The 18,315-nt window shown below is 38.7% G+C and overlaps 2 protein-coding genes across 7 annotated transcripts in view; one reads left to right on the top strand and one right to left on the bottom strand.

The window, feature by feature from the left end:
* The window catches only part of LOC104153025 (alpha-aspartyl dipeptidase-like), a 31,769-nt gene that overhangs the window by 6,950 nt on the left and 6,504 nt on the right, over positions 1-18,315 (top strand). The gene's annotated exons all lie outside the window — the stretch shown is intronic.
* NBEAL1 (neurobeachin like 1) overlaps positions 4,048-18,315 on the bottom strand; it is a 90,042-nt gene continuing 75,774 nt past the window's right edge. For 3 of the 6 annotated variants that reach the window (XM_068947984.1, XM_068947985.1, XM_068947986.1), the window contains exons 48-55: positions 17,966-18,055; positions 16,643-16,752; positions 15,847-16,019; positions 15,296-15,390; positions 13,170-13,286; positions 12,288-12,449; positions 11,021-11,169; positions 7,568-10,307 (exon numbers count right to left, since the gene is read on the bottom strand). In XM_068947984.1, coding sequence (XP_068804085.1) covers positions 10,034-10,307; positions 11,021-11,169; positions 12,288-12,449; positions 13,170-13,286; positions 15,296-15,390; positions 15,847-16,019; positions 16,643-16,752; positions 17,966-18,055 — 1,170 coding nt within the window. In that variant the 3' untranslated portion in view covers positions 7,568-10,033. The other 3 variants (XM_068947987.1, XM_068947989.1, XR_011141804.1) reach the window with 2 other exon arrangements.

The following is an 18,315-nucleotide window of genomic DNA, read 5'->3' as shown; positions in this document are numbered from 1 at the left end:
AAGGCAATGGGGAGCAAGGGAAGAGATGCTTCTAGTCCCAGGGTGGGTGGAAGGGCTTCACTTTACAAAGGAAGATCTTAAATATGCAATAGTGGGCTCTTTTCTTCCCCAACCTGTTTAGTCACTTCCCAGATATGCCGCTGCCCCCCCCCCCCCCACCAAGGGCAAAATTTTTATTATCATACTCAAGTAATCGCAGCTATTCTTAGTTTGAAAGGATCTGTGCCTTCATGTCTTCACTTTAACTTCTCTCCCACCAAAGAAAGTTACCTTAACACAATTAAGTCAGGACATTGAGTCAGTTGTTCCTGTTGCCTAGCTTTACCTGCATAATGAAAGAATTGTTCATTTAGTGTACTCGCACCATTAGTTTCATTTTTGCACTATTAATAAAGTGAGAACTTATGCATTCAATGATTTTTATTTGCTTCATACCCATGTTAAATATATACAAAGCTAATTTAGTTATGTACAAAAGTGTGCATCTTAAAAATTGTTAGGTTACAAACTTGCAAATCCTAGAAAAGTGCAAAATTTTAAAACATCTTCCATCATGCTGTACAGAAAAATCCATCATTAGCCAATATACACACTCTTAAAACATACTGATCAAAACAATAAGACATACAGTATATACTTAAAGCACCCAGAAGGGAAAAAAGATATTGCACAGAAGACTAACAGCAAGTTCCTTACAGTGCCTGAAGGCTCATCTTTGAAATTAGATATCTTCAACACTCCTCAAAACTAACACTTAACTTTAAAGAAAGGCATTTTTTGGCATTTAGAAATCCATTTGTAATCACATAATTGCACAATTTGTAAAAATTACCAGAAGATATGGTTAACTGTTGCTATAAGTAAGGCTTTTATTTCCCCCACCCCCATTAAGCTTTAGTAATTTAAACAAATGCTGAAGCATGTTCAAGTGTCTCACTTACCTAACCTAATCAAGAAAACCGAGTAGCAGCACAGTTTCCAACAAAGCCTGACCAAAGGGAGATAATTCTTAAAAGCAGCATTTCTCCACTCTTAGATTAGGCTGCTCCTGCATAGCTAAGGGTTGAATCAGAACACATGTAGCAAGTTTTTCTTGAAACATTTTTTCATGGCTTTAAGTAACAGCTCACATACAGCTACTTATGATTAAAGCAGTACGGTCAGGTACATGAGTATATTTTAAACAGTTGCTTCGATGCAAAAAAATATGGCTCCCTCAAGAGTAAATACTGACTAGATAGGAAGTTAAATAAATGAGAGGCCTCTAAGTCACACCTACAATAAATATGACTGGATGTTTTATAACTCAAGACACCTTAGCAGCTTTAAACCATAACCTCTACTGACAATCATGCTTCAAGGGCAGAAGATGTGTTATGAAATTGTGTCTGCACCGAGTCTAATCACAGATCTATGCTTGGGAAATACCTGCCAGGTTTCCCAAGTCCAGCAGGAAAAAAAAAAAAAAAAAAAAAAAACACACACTAGAAAGCACACACAACTGGAGGAACTCTCTTCTGAAGAGCAGCGGTGAAACACCTATTCTACCTGGGCCATGTGGGTAAGTGGTCACTAAAAGAAAGAAAAAAAAAAACCAAACACAAACCCACCAGTTTTCGTCCAGCAATGCACAGCAAAAGGACGTGAACTAAAACCAACCAAATGATATCTTTGATTAAACACTAGAAACAGTTCCTCACCTATAGGGTGTTTAAGACCTGGCATCTGGCAGTAGTAAGAGGAAGAACAGCACTTGACTCAAAGTAACCTGTGCAGAGCATGCTAAGCTGCCACTCAAGAGGCATTTCTGCATTCAGGCATCTGACGGCTATGATAGTGAAGAAGGGGACGACAGTATTTTACCTAGTTTTATCAACTGCAGTAGCCTTTAAGAAACTCTTCCTTGCTTTTTTTTTTTTTTTTTTTTTTAAAAAAGCATGTGCTAACAATGGTATTAGAGATAATTTAGAAGAATTTGACTCCTTGGGATGGAAGGAAAGACATCTTCCAAACACTCCAGTTGAGTCTGACATTGGCACACAAGGAATTCACATGCATATGACTGCAAAAAAAATAATTATTACTCTCTCAAAAGGAGAAAGTACATCTTGCGTTACTGACTGGATTTCTGCAGTCTCAGCCAAATTTGCACAGTTTTAAAGCTATGCAAATTAATGCAATCTGTTACCAGACACCCTTTTCACTAACTCCCTGGTACTTACTGGGCTGTCACTGGTTTATTACAGCACCACATATGACTGTGCATTCCCCAAGAAACAACGTTCATGCTCAGCAAGAAGAATGAAAAATAAATTAGTTTGTACAAGTGCAGCACTTTGGCACGCGTCGTCTGAGAACGTTTTCTTTACTCATCTATAATATTGACTTTGTGGAGGTTTTGCTAATATGTGTGATAACTAGCCCAGAGAGAGCGTATGTTTGTACAGCTTAAGTCAGTTCTTAGCGTAACTTCCACAAGCAACCGACTACTACCAGGTGTCACGTTTACAACTGAAAGCTACAGAGCTGTTAAACAAAAAGCATGAAGAGCCCATTCCAGAAAGCACTCAACTACATGCTTAAAATCCCCAAGCTAAATGTATCCTTTCCTTAATGCTTTCATTTAACAGTATTTACTAGATCAGACCTTAGGTTCACATAAGATCACGTATCTATTTAAGCTTTTTTAGTTCTTTGAAAGAAAAAACAAATAAAGAAAAGAAAATGTTCACAGCACCCAGCCTCAGCATCTAACCTAGCCAGCAAGGTGCCTTTAGCAGTGGAAGAGGGGTGCCTTTAGGTGACAACGCAGAGCAGGAGGCTCCAAAGAGTCTGTTTAGGAGCTTATGGAGGCTGGTGGGAACACCAGCCGCCTCTGCTGCCTCCCTAGCTTTAAAGCTGCCTACCATACTGTAACCTGTAGATCGATAAACACTTCCAACTAAATACAATGCATACACAGTAGAAGTGTTTAAGAGTTTGGTTGCTGTATATACTTCCTCCAATCTCAAGTAACAAAAATCCCCAGGTGGGACTTAACAGGGGAAGGGTGGGGAGGAGGGATACAAGGTCTAGCGGAGTCAGGTATAACGCTCCCATCGCCCCAGGCAGGATTAAACACCTATTGCGCATTGTAAATAAAAATAAATTAATTCCTGCAGGCATCTTAACGTAAACTGCTATAGGACCACTACCAGTACCATACATGATTTTTACAGTGCAGAAACATAGTTCTTTGCACTTAACTTTAAGGACACAAAAATACAGCTTTAAAGAGGATCTTTATAAAACAGCCAACTCTCAACTATTTAAAGCCCGTAAAGATTTTGATACATCTGGTTTGTGGTAACATGTGTGATCTAAGGTAGGCTGGGGGAAAAAAGCTTGTTTGTATCAATGTTGCGGATTAAAAAATAGATTACAGATTGTTTTGCTAATCAAACAAGCTTCCTAAAATGAAATTTCCACAACGTGCATTAACCAACAAGAGAAATACAGCTTAGCTTGAAGATTAGGATTATTATTATTTTGTGCTGGTGTTGGTAAGGTATGCGGATGATGGAAGACATACGGTTTCTTATCCTACGAGTGAGTATTAGATAACAAATAGATTGATACAGTATAACTCACATAATTCAGATGCTAACTTCAGCAGCGAATGTTTCACTTTCCGAATGCTGATACACTACAAAAATCACACAGACTAGATGAGATTCTTCACTACCGATAAAAATAAGACCACTAAAAAACACCACCAAGAATTATACCTACGTAGATGAAGAGAAATTTGACAAGTACATGATACTTGAAATAAAGAAGGGATGTCTTCTAAGCATCATCCTTTGGTATACAAGTTCTAACTGTGCTAACTGTTTGATCTAGTATATATTCAGGTATGCTAAGAAAGTCAGTTTATTTTAGATACATATATTTACACTGTTACTTAGTGTCAGAGGTAAGCATATTTCAGCTTTGATAAATATCATTGGGGTGTCCAAAAGGTTAAATGTAAGACAATACCACCAAAGATGGTCTTGACAAATGTAGTGTTATGAAACTGTGCACTTAAGACTTGTTTATTCCAAATTCTTAATCGGAATTGTTTAATCTCACAGCTTTACTTCTTATACTTACTAAATAAATCTTAATTCTTGTTTGTTCTTGAACTATTTCACTACGATGTATTGTTCAACATGGAAAAAAAGGATGTGGTGACATCCTAAGCTTTATTCCCTTGAAGAAAAGGAAGAAAAAAAGATTGAAGAAAGTCACCAATTCCCAGTGCACTGTATAACAGACTACAATTAAATCAACCTAAACAGCTGTCCAGAAAAATAGTTTTCTTCAGAAAAACTCCCAACAACAAAAGCAAATAATCCAAGATGACTTACAGAAAATAAGTTAAAATAGAAAGAAGCAAAATATCAGCTAATACTTGCACTTACTGCCTATATCTTATTCAAAGCTGGTTTTAGATAAAGGCAAAGTGCAGACCTTCAAACCAATGGGGGTCTTTCCAGAGGCGCTCTGGAAAGAGCACTGAGCGCGTGACAGCACATACCTCTCATCCTCAAGGGCCAGATAAAAACAAATAAATAAATGACAATGGATGCTGCCATCCTGCTCAATAATAAATACACAGAGCATGAAGCAGCTCCGAGCTCACCTGTTCTTCCCCTCCTGCTGCTGCAGGGCACAAACCAGCCTCAAGTTCGAGAGCCCAACAACTGTCCACATTTAAACCATTCCCAGATAGTTATGACCATCACCTAATGCTTGTGAAGCACTGAAATGATGGCATTCAAACATCAAAGCACTTCCTCATGACCTCTGGCATCCCCATTTATTGGGACGAGATTATCTTTTACTTCAGCTGACACGGTGTATTGAGTATTCTTGAATATTAAATTACTAAACACATTCATTAATTCAATTTTTGTATAAACATACCTAAAACACAGCAAGAGGTTCTTTGAACCCATATGTGAACCTCTCTGTGCACATGACAACAGAAAACCCATATTCTGGCCAAACATTACAAAACACCTGTCTCCTCCGTTTTTACACTTGATTCTCCTAGCCCGAAACATCCTAATTTCTCCCTTGCAGAAATACACACCTAACCGCATATATGCGCTTAAAAGTGGTACATACACGCACACTTACATAAGCCATAACTCAATGCCCCCAAACAAGCTTTTTTAGACTTCCCACATGACAAAAATCCCACGTGCAGAGGTGGAATTCTCCTGAAGCGCTCTCTAAAGAGCTCCTCAGCAATCCCTTCTTGAGGCAATCATAAACGACAAACCTACTGCAGATTTGCACACGCATGCTCAGTACTTCCAGAGTATCTTTAGTATTGCTACTGGATAGGTAACCTATTATAAAGGGTTAGCATTTTTCACTTCACCTCGCTACAGCTTATTTGAAAGTATGGGATGTGTGTGTGTACGCAGAATCTGAAGAACACCTCACTTCAATTTTTGGAAATTACAAGTTGTCTTGACACGTGCCTTAAGGAAATGCTTCTGATCTTCTCCTAACTTTCCAGATGACCCAGTCTGTCACAGTGATTAGTTAGAATATTGCAGCCACTTGTTCACTAGTCTGATTTATTATTTCATTTACTAAAGTTAAAGAAACACAATATTCTTTACAGAGCACACAATCAATAATTAAGGAGGACTTTTTTTGTTAAAGAAATTGAGAAGAAAGCAGCTGTAATGAGACTAACAGAGCTTGTAAAGATCACCCTGAAAGGGGTGAGGGGCAGAGGTACTACTGCTCCTATAAAGTTAATAAATATTGTGCTAAAAGTTAATGAAATGAGATTATGCCTAATGGAATTCCTCAGGTAGTTCAACAACTCCCCAGCCACAGGGAATACGTGGTAACATTTATAGAAGATACAACACACACTCATTTCCATAAATAAATAAAAACAACAATTAAAAAAGAAAAAGAAAAGTAATGGCAGAAGGGAGAAAGGGGTAGCCCAAAAGGGAACGTATTAGCTAACAATCACTTATAGCTCTGCCTTATATCTATACTCCCCTTATCCCAAAAGATGCAAGGGGAATAGTATCTTCTTTCAATACACACATATATATATATATATATACATATATATATATATACACACACACACAGATATATACAGACACACACATACAACCTCATACTTCGATCCAAAAATTAGTATTTTCCCTTTAGCACCAGGCTTTCCCAACAGTAGGGGGCTTATCATTTGAAACATTAACGTTTACTTTGTGGAAATGCCAGAACAACAGGAAAACATGCACTCTTCTACCATCACATATCTCTAAAACAAAACTGTTCACTAACGTCTTCTCCAAGAACAGCATCCAATCCATACCTATTCTGCTGTGTACAGTGCATGCAAGGATCTGCTATTTTCTTCAAGGTATTAAAGAAATCTTAAAAATGGATCCATTATGTGTTTTCCTGCTTGCTTTCCAGAAACAAAAATATAGCTAACAACTGGTTTGGTGAACACCAAGCCAAGAAACAACCAGGTGCTGTACAAGTTGTGCTGCAATGTTGTTCAAGTGATTCCGCAGTGGAAACTTGTTATTGTCTGTTTGCAGGCGTTGCCTTACTAAGGAAACAGCATCTTTGACCAATGTGGATACTTGATTATTTCCTCTGTCTTTCTACAGGATCCTAAAATATATTAAGGGATTTCTTAGTGTATGTCTTAGTCTACTTAACAATATAAATAATTCTCAGCAGCATTTCCCACCTCCTTCAACTCCTCTGAAGTTATTCATTTCCGTACTTTAAATGATTTCTAATAATCAAGTAGTGCAACACAGATGCTCCTTGCAGAACAACCTAAAACTGGAACTAGACAAAATAAGACAGCAATTGCCATTTACAGGAATCAATCACAAGCGGATTGGTCTAAACAAACAAAAAATAAAATAAAAACAACAAAAAAAAATCACCACACACAAAAACATACTGAAAAGGCCATTAGTGTCAGCTATCCCCGTTTCAGATCAGCACAACTGGTGGACTCCTAGTCTACTGTTGGGGAATTGCAATGCCGTCAAAGCGAAGCCAAACATCTTCCTAGTCATCAAGCAGCATCTAGCCCTATTCAGATTTTAAGATAAATAGCACTTGATTTAAAGCTGATTAGCAAGTTTGCGCTTGGAGGTTTGGGGTATTTTGTTTGTTTGTTTCCCTGAAACACGGTTTTAGCAGCTATTCAGAGAGGATTCTGCTGTGACCAACTCAACAAGGTTAAGGAAAAGTATGCAAGCAAGCTAACTTGCACAGGTATGCATGGAAATTACTATACCTCTACCATAGCTTCATCTTCAACAGATTGTTAAGAATCAAACCCCAGAAGTAGAGAGATATGTTTAAAGTGACAAAAAGATTAAGCATTTTTCTGGAATCCATGAGAGAAGGTGGAAGCAGCAGTCACTTGGGATCTTGAGTGTTATATTCAGTCTCTCCTGATGAGATCTGGCTGAGCCGTTTGCTTGATCCCCATAGCTTTCGGGAAAGCTGACCTGAGCGCATCTGTTCAAAGTAATCCAGAGAAACAAAAGGAGGGGGAAGGGATAAGGTGGATAAATTAAAAAGGAACTTCAGACACTGATTCTGGTGAAGTGCAGACACAAAAAGGTACTGCATAAACATAAAATTACACCAACAAAAATATTTAAAAACAAATAAACCAAAAGATACATTTCGGGATGATTCTTGGGACTGACACAAAACAACAGACAAAACACTAATCACTGCCTTTTCTGATTTTGAACAGTTAAAAGGGATATTGTCAAGTAATGGAGTCTTAATGCTTAACCTACTTTAAATGGCTTAGAAATAGTCTTCAGTTTAGATTGCCATTTCATTAGAAAGAAAAAAATAAGAGCTCAACGTCAAGCGAAAATGAACCAAATTAGCAGAAAGGACATTTTATTTTATAGATTTCAAATAAAAATTGCTAGACTTGAAAAGGAAAAAGATAACTGAAACGAATCCTTGACAATTTCCTTAAAATGATGGAATACTGCAGGGCAGTGATGGCAGAAGGAGGGAAAGAGAGAAAGGGCAGCTCCTCTTGTCAAATTTATACAGTCTTCCAAAGATGCTGGGTGAAGTACTCAGTGTAAAATTTAAACCAGAAATAATTCATATCAAATATTCCATAAGTAGAGACAGATTACAAGCAACCAGAGGCCATATTAAATCCAGCATCCAGTGAGTCTGCCATCTGACCTCAATTTGTTAAAAAAACAAAACAAAACAAAAACAAAAACCCACTGCTTTAACTAACTCCTTAAATACACAGATTATGACTGGCCAGTAGTGATCACAGTCCAGCAGCTGATTAGGATAGGAAGTCTCTTATAGTTTAATAAAGAAGATGCATGCCTTAACAGCACAAGTTCAAAAAAAGTTTCCAATGGTTAATACTACAAATGAGTTTGACTAAGACCTGTATCATCAGAGCAACAGTGTTCTAGGAAAGGCATGGTGCTGAAAGGGATCATCACTACCAGGCGATAACCCCACTGATTTCTGTAACATCCCAAACAGCTAGGTAATTTTTAAAATACAAAAACATTTGTTATACTTCACTTCTGATCATATTGCCAATGCAGAAAGACTAAAGGCCAATCTTAATACCAAACAGCACTTCATTTTATGCACAGTAAACTATTTAGAAGGTATCTCCCTTTAGTCTAAGGATCAGTATTACCAAAAGCCAGAAATAGTGGTGTGCCTTCTGCATAAAGAAATTAAAATTCTAATAATTCATATATTCATTCCAAACTAACTAAATAGTCCCTCTACTTTACAAATATATTGATTCATGTCATAATAGAAAACTGGTAAATCTGGGACCTTTTTTTCCTTAGATGGTTGTCTTAATCTATTTACATGGATATTAATCTTGCAGATCATCTGTATTATAAGCAGAAAATATTGGGGAAAAAAAGCTGTTTGAAAGCCTCTACATCCATAACAGGAACCCAACCCAGTCTTTGAAAGAACATCTGCTTCAGAATTAGAAAAACAGATGCAATTAAGAACTGAAAAAGAAAACAAAGCTTTCAATCTAATGAGATACATACATTTCAGCCTACAAAAGATCTTTTCTCAGGGATAGGAAACTTAGAAGTGACAGTGACTAAAACTGTCATTACAAAGATGTGTTTAACCACATTAGAAGCAGTTCTCCATCAATTCTACAACAGGAAAAAGCTGTCCCAGTGGACAGGTCAGTGGAAACCTCCCCTTTCCATCAGCTGCAAGCAAGATCAGACTAGCATGCTCTGAAGCCTGTTTCTAATATTAAACTGTGTGTATCCTACTTAAAACATTTTCAAATACTGACAAATAAAGTTCTGTTTTAACAATCAGAATATAAAATTAAATTAACACAGACTTTTCTGATATGTGTTGAAGGTCATGTAGAAATGATAATCACAATTCCAAATAAATACACTGCAGCACAATGGAAATTGAGTTATGGAGGAGGCAGGTTTAAGATAGTCATGACAAACAGTACTTAAAGGAAAACCTCCATTTTCTGCAAGAAAAACTGGGCGCAGCTATTTGACAGATGGATGCTCTGCATTTGATATTGCATATGCAGCACCAACAAGTTAATATTCACCATATGGAGCACAGAGCATATTGGGAACCTACCAAAATGATTCTTTGTGCATGTACAATTAGAGATTCTTAACAAAGATACTTATTTTTTCTCAATGTCAGTCAACGTGTATTAAAAGGCATCTGACAGAAACCATAAAACGTAAAGAAAGCAGCTTACTCTCTCTCGTTTCCAATTTTCTTCTGGAAAATTATTTCATCAAGAAGAGGCTGACAACACTAACATGTTCAGAAAAGGTTAGCTAGTAGGACTTTGCTTATTCGGATGTCAGTGATAAAGTCTGGAGGTTAGTCCAACTGAGTTTCCCATCTCCAGTCCCTATATACCTTTGATTCTTATTGAGAAATCTCAGTAGAGCAGTCTCCAAAGTTATTTCTTCCCCACTGAAAACTGAAACTTGCTCTTAAATTTACCCTGCCATAGAGGAGACCTCTTGCTCAACTGGAAAGCAGAAATAATTGAATTTCCCACTGTTCGGTAGAGAAAGTTCTTGATGGTGGGTTTTACCTCTGCTGGCTTGCCAACACCAACGATAATCAACTTGCCGTCCTCCAAGCCAACAAGGATGTGGCTATATTCTTTCGTGACAGAAATGCAATGAATTGGCAGTCGCATAGCTAAGGGGGAGATGCTCAGATTCAGGCTGGAATGAACAAAAACCACATAGAGAAGGTACATCATGTATTTATCCGCACATACTGCAAGAACCACGCTGCATTTGAAATTGCTGTCTCCAGGATGCTCCATAAAACACAGTTTCCCAAGTACCCAGTTTGCAATTTCAGTTATTGGGATCTCCTAAGGAAAGATCAAATCACACCCCCAGAGTACAGCTCCAATAACAAGGAAGGGCATAGATGGGCAAATCAGTAAATTAAGACATTCTCTCTGAACAGCAGCAACATTAGTCCTGCAATTGCCTCAGTGACAAAGATCATTCCCATTCTGAAGGACAATGGAGCTACACAGAGAGTAGGAATAATCAGAGTTTAAAACTGAACTCAGAACCGCATGAGAACTACATCCTGCTGACGCTAAGCTCCCAGTGACCAACTGGACATGGGGATAATCACAGCTGGCATGTACCAGACATCCCTTACTAAATTCTGTCAATCCCAGCCCATACTCGGGATAAATGGCTGAAAGGAAAGGGGCCTGGTTTGACCTCTCATTTTCCATCCCTCCCCCAACCCTGGTTCTCCAAAATGAGTTTTTCCAGCAACTGCCAGCGCCTACATCATCTCTGGAATAAGAACGGAAGTCATAGCCCCCATGAGCTCCGTGTCACACAGCAATTTGTAAAGAAGCCTTTGTATTTGCAGCTCAATAATAAAAGCATTGATGCTGGTACGTTACCTGTAGAGATCCCGTATGGAAAGGAATCCCTGCAAACTGCCCATCACAATATACTCGCCAGTCACACACATATCAGATACTTCCTCCTTCAAAGTCTCAGAACCCAGATATTTTCCATTGACAGAATAGAGATGTAATGCGTTCTTATCCTAAAGAGATGAAAAATAACGTCATGGAGGATGGACTGGATTAAGAATGTATTACTTGCACCTTCAACTCTAACAGGAGTTAACTTGGGCAGTAATCTATAGCCAAGATTCCTGACAGCAATTTCCTTGTTGAATGATACGAGACAACTGAGCCCGCATCCTATGCGCAACTTACATGTATAACAGATCTTGTACGGACCTTCTTGAAGTTTTAACTCTTTATTTCTTGGTGTAACTTCTTACCTGTCCATCTGATCAATTCCAAATTTTCAAGAAACATTCATGGAATTAATGGGCAGGTCCTTATTCTTTCTGAGGGTTTTTGTTAAGGAAGAAAGGGGAGAACACCCCTTTTTATCTTTAACCCTTCTAGGAAGCGAAAAGCAGAAGGAAATGTTTATTTCACAGAGCTACAGGTAAAAGCACTTTCTGGACAGGGCAATGAATCTTGATGGATTAAAGAACCAGTCAACATGACCATCTTAAATTTTTCCAGCCTGACAATACTACGGTCTCAACTCTCTCCATCCTCCCAGTGTAGCTAGAAGGCCTAAATCCAATAAACCTGTCTTCCAGGCAATTCCCCATGCTCATCGAAGTCACAACAGCTCTAGCTTTATCAGAGCAACTATACAACCACTCTCACAATAGACTGAACAAATTACACTGCAAACTTTATAACTCTTTCTTCAACCCAGGGCTAAGAAATACTAGTGTAGTCCCAGGGCATCTTGCATGCAAAATTTGCCCCTTTCTTTATAAACCTCTACTTCCATGAGTAGAACTGGTTTCCCCCAGTTTTGCATTCCAAATCAGCTCTCCCAGGAAGATTCACTAGTGCATGCTTGAGCATCTTCCTTGCAGGTGGCTAGGAGATTTTCATGAAATCCATGAGAACGCAATATGTCTGCGATTTTTACCTCTCCATCAAATTTCACTAAAATCAGCTAGTAGGAAAAAAAAAAACAAACATGCACTATAACCCACAAGCCATAGACAAAACAGATACTGCAGGAAAAAAAAAGCCTCATATCTTTAGTAAACTAAGATAAAATTAAGCATGTTTATGATGAAAGTCTTCAGCAAAACAAGCAAAGGTATTCCATGAACTACAGTACCTTAAGAGTGGTCTTTCCTTCTATGCTGGTGTGGACAACTATATGACCTTCCCAAGACACAGCCAGGTTGGGAACGGTCAGCAGGAGAGAACTCTCACAAGGTGGCCGCAAAGTCCTCATGTACTGACCTTTCCGAACAGTGCGGATAATAACAGTCCCATCCTGCAGACCAAGTTTAGGTAAGTGTTCTTACTCAGCAACAACCTCTAAAGTAAATTACAGCAACACATGGAAAGAGTATTTAAAAAAAAAAAACCAAACACTTGTGATAAAGAGGGCGTATTTTGAAAGCACTTAAATCCTCAACTGAGGATCAGGCTTCTTGAACGTTAGGAACTCCACACAAAGAATCCTTCCCTTCAAGGCCTCATCATACAGGCATATGGAGGAAAAAAAAAAAAGCACAAAAAGGGCAAGAGGTGAAGGGGAGGCAGCAATCAACTATTTCACATGTCACGGGAGACAAGGATATCAGCATTAGGTGCAGCAGAGGGTCAGCATTAGGCCAGCATAGTACAGGAAGGCAGAGCATGAGTAAGCTGCAAAGAACCTTCAAGGCTAAGCAAGCAGGGAAGCTCTGTCACAGAATTATTTCTATGAGAAGTTTAAGTTCTTCAAATAAGTCTGCACACTTTAAGTCTCATCTATCCAAAAATAGTAGAGCATGGTAGATGAGGCCTATGCTGTGTAGAGCATAGTTTGAGTCAGACTGATTTAAGCATGCAGCAAGGGAGATGGTACATGTCATCTTCTCGATGTGCAAGGCTGAAGAAGAAATCAGGAAATAGTCACGTTTTTGGTATCACACTTAATCAACTCCAAACATGCTCTAGAGTTTGAATAGAGAAGAAGCAAAGAAGGGGAAAGCATAAAGATGCTTACCCTGGATCCTGACACTGCCATGTCCAGCTCAGTGCTGATGCCAACACTCGAAACTTCATCGGTATGCCCATAAAGGATCTGCAAGGGCTTAGGTGCCAGGCCTACGGGCACTCCTCCCTGAGAGTAACAAAAAGTGCAATGACACATTCTCTTGCAGCTGAAGGACAAACAAAAAATAATTTCTGGTATCTTCAGAAACTCTGGTGTGAGATGTATATTTGACATAGGCCAAAGTCACAACTCACCCTTTCCAACCTCAATTTACTGTCTTTTATGTCAGCAGCCCTATTTATGAAATCACAGGAATGAATGACCGTACAATTACTATGTGGATGTGAAAGAGTTGTTCCGCTGAGGTGTTTCTATCCCTTCACGTGAGCGGGTGTGCAAAGATCACAGTAAGCACTCCTAACAGGAGTGGTTCACCCACCCACTTTTTCCTTCTTTATGTATCTGGGCTTGTTCAATTCCCGCAGTTTACCTTGGAATTAAGCATACAGTAAAGCTCAAAGAAACTAAAAGCTATTTTGCTCAAAAGTACAGCAACTTTGTTCCATTTTCTAAGGAACGATAAAGAAACAATCCTTCTGAGTGACTGCCACTAGTATGAGATACAATGGAAAGACTGCAACAATGCTCATAAAAAAAAAGAAAAAAAGTGAGGCATTTGCCTATGTGACTGCAGGATATCAAAACGATCTAGGACTTCTGTTCCAGTGAGTGTACTGTCAGCATATACAGCCTCATTCTCAAATCAGTTCGAAGGCAAGTCCTGTGCTTAAAGGGAACGTGCGGTGAATTGCTCTGCAGAGAACACTCTACTCTGGTTGGTGCGATAGAAATCTGAGTGCCGACCAAGCCCTGAAAAGCTGAAGCATACAGGAACGCAGAACGCATCAGAACACAGAGCCGGGAAAGAAGGCAACAATGCCGAACAGAAGTGGCAACGCGCAGGACGTGGCTGCCACTATATAAAGACCACAATAAAACTCGTAAAAGAAGAATTTACAATACATACCACTAAAACATTATTTGTATACCTATTATGTAGATAAAAATGTAGATAAAAATTCTAACAAAAAGCAGCTCCTATCTAAACAGAAATAAGTCTCCAGAGGAGGAATCATCATTTAACTCACTCTGAAAAGATAAACTCGAAAATTCCCCAGTGTTTATCCTCATCCGAGACCAAAAATACCACTGTGAGCTCTAGGGCCTTGCCTTTCTGACCATGCACCACTGGCATGATGTACACCGTTTCTTGAAAGGACTACATTTACTCTCACCATAAGGACAGCTCACTGACAGGTGATCTCTTTTTCACAGCATGCTTCCATACAACACACAGTTTTGCATACTGTAGTGGTTTTAGCTGATTTTAGTTCAGTGATAAGAAAAAGGTGACCTGATCAAATGAACTGTCCATAAGACATGAGAGGAACCACCCTCCAATTAGTGCTATTTGCACATCCATGATGCAGCAATCAGAAATGAACATTTAAAGCACGTGAGGCCTTTCTGTTGTTACATCTTGTGAGTTTAAGTACACACATGCATCACACCACCTCTTTCATCATATGAAAGCACAAGACCAATATTAAAGCTTTCTAAAATGCCACTGTAAATCCAGGTAACAGATTAACGTCTTTGCTAACTCTGGGCTTGCTTATTAGTACTTCCCGCAGAGCGAAAGCGACACCAAAATGCAGCTACTATGCTAGCAGCAACCTGGAAATGTAAAAATCCTCAACTATAAACAGTGCTCTGACTAGTTCCTGCAGTCTTAAGCAAGTGTCACTCCCATCTGTACAACAGGGATAATGTTTGCCTACGATGAAAATAATCTTTAAAATCATTAAGAGTGCCTTTAAAAATAAAGAAAAGTAACCTCAAAGCATTGTCATTGTTATTGTACTCCAGCTCCATAGCAACTAATAAGAATAGTGAATATTTCAAACACAGGCAACAACTGGCCTAATAAAATTATTGATCTAAACAGTGTTTGTGGACCGTTCTACCCTGCAAATCTGAAAGAAAGAAAAGAAACCAATAAACCATCATAACAAAACAACGCACAACAAAAAACATTCAGAAATTGCTTCTCATAATACGCCTAAATAACCTACCTGCTGAACTATTTGCCATATTATACACGTAGTATCTCTGGAGCCTGAGATTAGATGGATTCCACAGTAATCTATTGCCAAGCAGGTCACAATATCTAGATAAAGGAAGGATAACAAGATGTGATGCAGTCAGATACATGAGACTAACTTCCAGCAGAATGACTGTGCATGCAATATGTCAACAGTGTATCTGGATTTGCAGTCAGCATGAAAAGTTCTGCTGCTGACAAGTGCTGATGAGACTTGTTTATTAAGCAATGAAGTCTTTATACAGCCAGGTGTAACAACCTGACTTAGTCACCTTCATTACCTAAAAAACAGAAGTCAAATCTTATTCTGAAAGTACATTAAACAGTCACTAAAGTGACTAAAAGCCATACTCAAGTATTTATATATAGTCCTGGTTCAAATATTCCTCTGCTCTTATGCTGCCACTCCTTTTTGACTGCTGTGCCTGCTCAGATGTACTGGCTATCTTTCCAAAAAGACTCACATAAAAAGATTCACATAAAGCCTTTCATTTCAGAACACAAATAAAAAGAGTTACTAACCCATGTGCCTGATGTGCTGCCCAACCAGCTTGCCTTTTGTAAGGGATGTTACTCTGATGCTGTTATCCCAGTGTCCTCCACTAAACAGCAATTTTGCATCATGGGATACTGCAAACAACTTTGAGGTGATCTCCAGTCCTGGCGCGAAGGGACCGCCTATGCTGCGCTGGGTTCTGTAGGCAAATGAACAGTTAAGGCTCACCTTAATGCACATCAGTCTATTTTGCGCTGCCTACATCCTTAAAAATTAGTAAGAAATACTACCTATAGAAGAGGCTATACCTAGAAAAACAACAGGTGAAATCCTGGCCGCCTGATAACCATGGCAAAACTCACACTGCCAGCAGTGGAAACAAGATTTCACCTTAGATCTTTTCCATCTTTTACATGACTTGAGTTTGTGGATAACTCACACCCCTAGTAAATACTGCAATATCCAAGAGAAAAAGGAAACTTCATAAAACTAAGAAAAAGAAACTACCACATATACCTGCACTATAGCACGAGCAAGTATGAAGACTGTTCATCTCAGATTCCAAGATGAGATTGTGTGATTTGCAATTAGAAAAAAAAAAGTAAGTAGCTTTAAGAGGGAAGGAAGAACCTTAAAATACCACTTACAGAATGCTTTACTGGAACACTATCACAGATTATATGAACTACTGAGCATCAGAAGATGCATACTTAACTGAAAACACAGCCAATCAAAACAGGACAATCCACTGATTATCAAATACGCACGGTATTTCATTACTGTAGATACATTCAGCTGCATTTTTCCTCATCATTTGCTTACTTTGGGTTTGTCACTGTGGTATCTCTGATGAACGTAAAGTAGTTGGAGATATTTTTATCATACGGTAGCCAACCATGGGTTCCAATAAGGCTGTTCAGACTTGCTGTTACCTGAATAAGTTCGACAAAACAAAAACAAAAAAACAACAAACAAACAGTGAAACCCTGAGGCTTACTTTCTGCTCATCTTTCCTAATAACGGAGCTTGCATAAACACCAGCATAGGATTCCTCAGTTTAATACAAAGAAAAAAACCCTCCCCCAAAACACATACAAAAAAAAAATCCAACTCAGGTGAAAGGTTTCAACAGGGACAGATCAAAGAAAAGCACATACATTTCCTTTTTTTAATTGTAATCCACATGTGAGGCACATTACCAAGGCACACATTCTAGATAGGTCAGAGAAGTGGATTAAAAAAAAGTTTCATGTACTTTTCATTACAATTCACAATTCACTTAGTTCTAGCTTTTTCTCCTCCTCTTTGAAATACTCTTTGGTAAGAGTTAATATGTTTTCACAAGAAGTTTAAAAAGACTCGTAGTACAGTTCTCTCTCGGAGAAAGTATGAAAGGTAATGCCTCTCATTCAAATATTCAAGCTTATTTCCATCACATTTAGAAAAAAACAGAATGAGAATTTTAGGTGTGTGTGTGTTCAAATTCCAATCACATTCACCTTCCAAACACATTTCTCCTTAAGCCAGGATGATAAATTTGACCTAAAAATATTACTGGAGGAAAAGAATATTGTTTCCTGCAGAACACTGAGATATTATTGCAGAGGTGCCATTATGCAGACCCTACACAGAGATGTAAATATAAATCTCTGCTTTTTTCAGTCATTTGGACACTTGCCTACATACTAACATTACCTATATTAATCAGTATGAAATTAATTTTTAGGAACAGTAAAGCATGTACATGCCAGACATGGCATGGTTTAAGGTGTGGCTTAGAAAGTAGTGATAAACATAACAGTGCCATTAATAACTCAGTCTTACCATTTTAAAGCTGGGCTGCATTGCATTAGGAAATCAATTGCTACTACAGAAGCAAATCAAGCGGGCAACCTGCAAAACACCTCACCACAACTTACACGGACATCTCACCAACACCTAAATGCCACTCAACAAGTCAGCCTTGCTTCTCTTCAGAGGATAAATATTTCACTTACAGCTGACTCTCACCATAGATCAAAGGAATACGTTTCTACAGGAACAATTGGGAACAGTTTCTCTCTAAGCTTTGCATGAAGAAAAACAAAACAAACCCCACACAACAGTCTCCAGTTTCCAAGAACAGTATTGACACATACAACTCACCAAGATCTCTGGGCTTCCCTGAGACATAAAGGAACGTGATTGATTCCTTGGGACGACAGCTTTGACAATGGGGACACCATCACTGATTCCCTAAAAGAAAGGCCATGGTTTTGGTCCGATTATATTCAAAAGCTAAAGGTCAAGTGTTGGACCTGCAGGGTACGATTACAGCCTCCAGAATCAATGCCAGACCTATAACATTCTCTCAGGCCCAGCTATACACACGCACTCAGTTCACAGAGTGAAATTGTGTCACATACACCAGAGAAAGTCCTGTCTCTGCCCCAAATCAGAGAGTTCAGCCACTGAATTCAGCGAGTCCTCAAACACTGCGAGTGACATTCTTGGCT

The sequence above is a fragment of the Struthio camelus genome, chromosome 6 (assembly GCF_040807025.1).
Source record: "Struthio camelus isolate bStrCam1 chromosome 6, bStrCam1.hap1, whole genome shotgun sequence".
NCBI lineage: Eukaryota > Metazoa > Chordata > Aves > Struthioniformes > Struthionidae > Struthio > Struthio camelus.
Note: the sequence above shows the minus strand (reverse complement) of the source record. Positions and strands in the feature narration are given on the sequence as shown.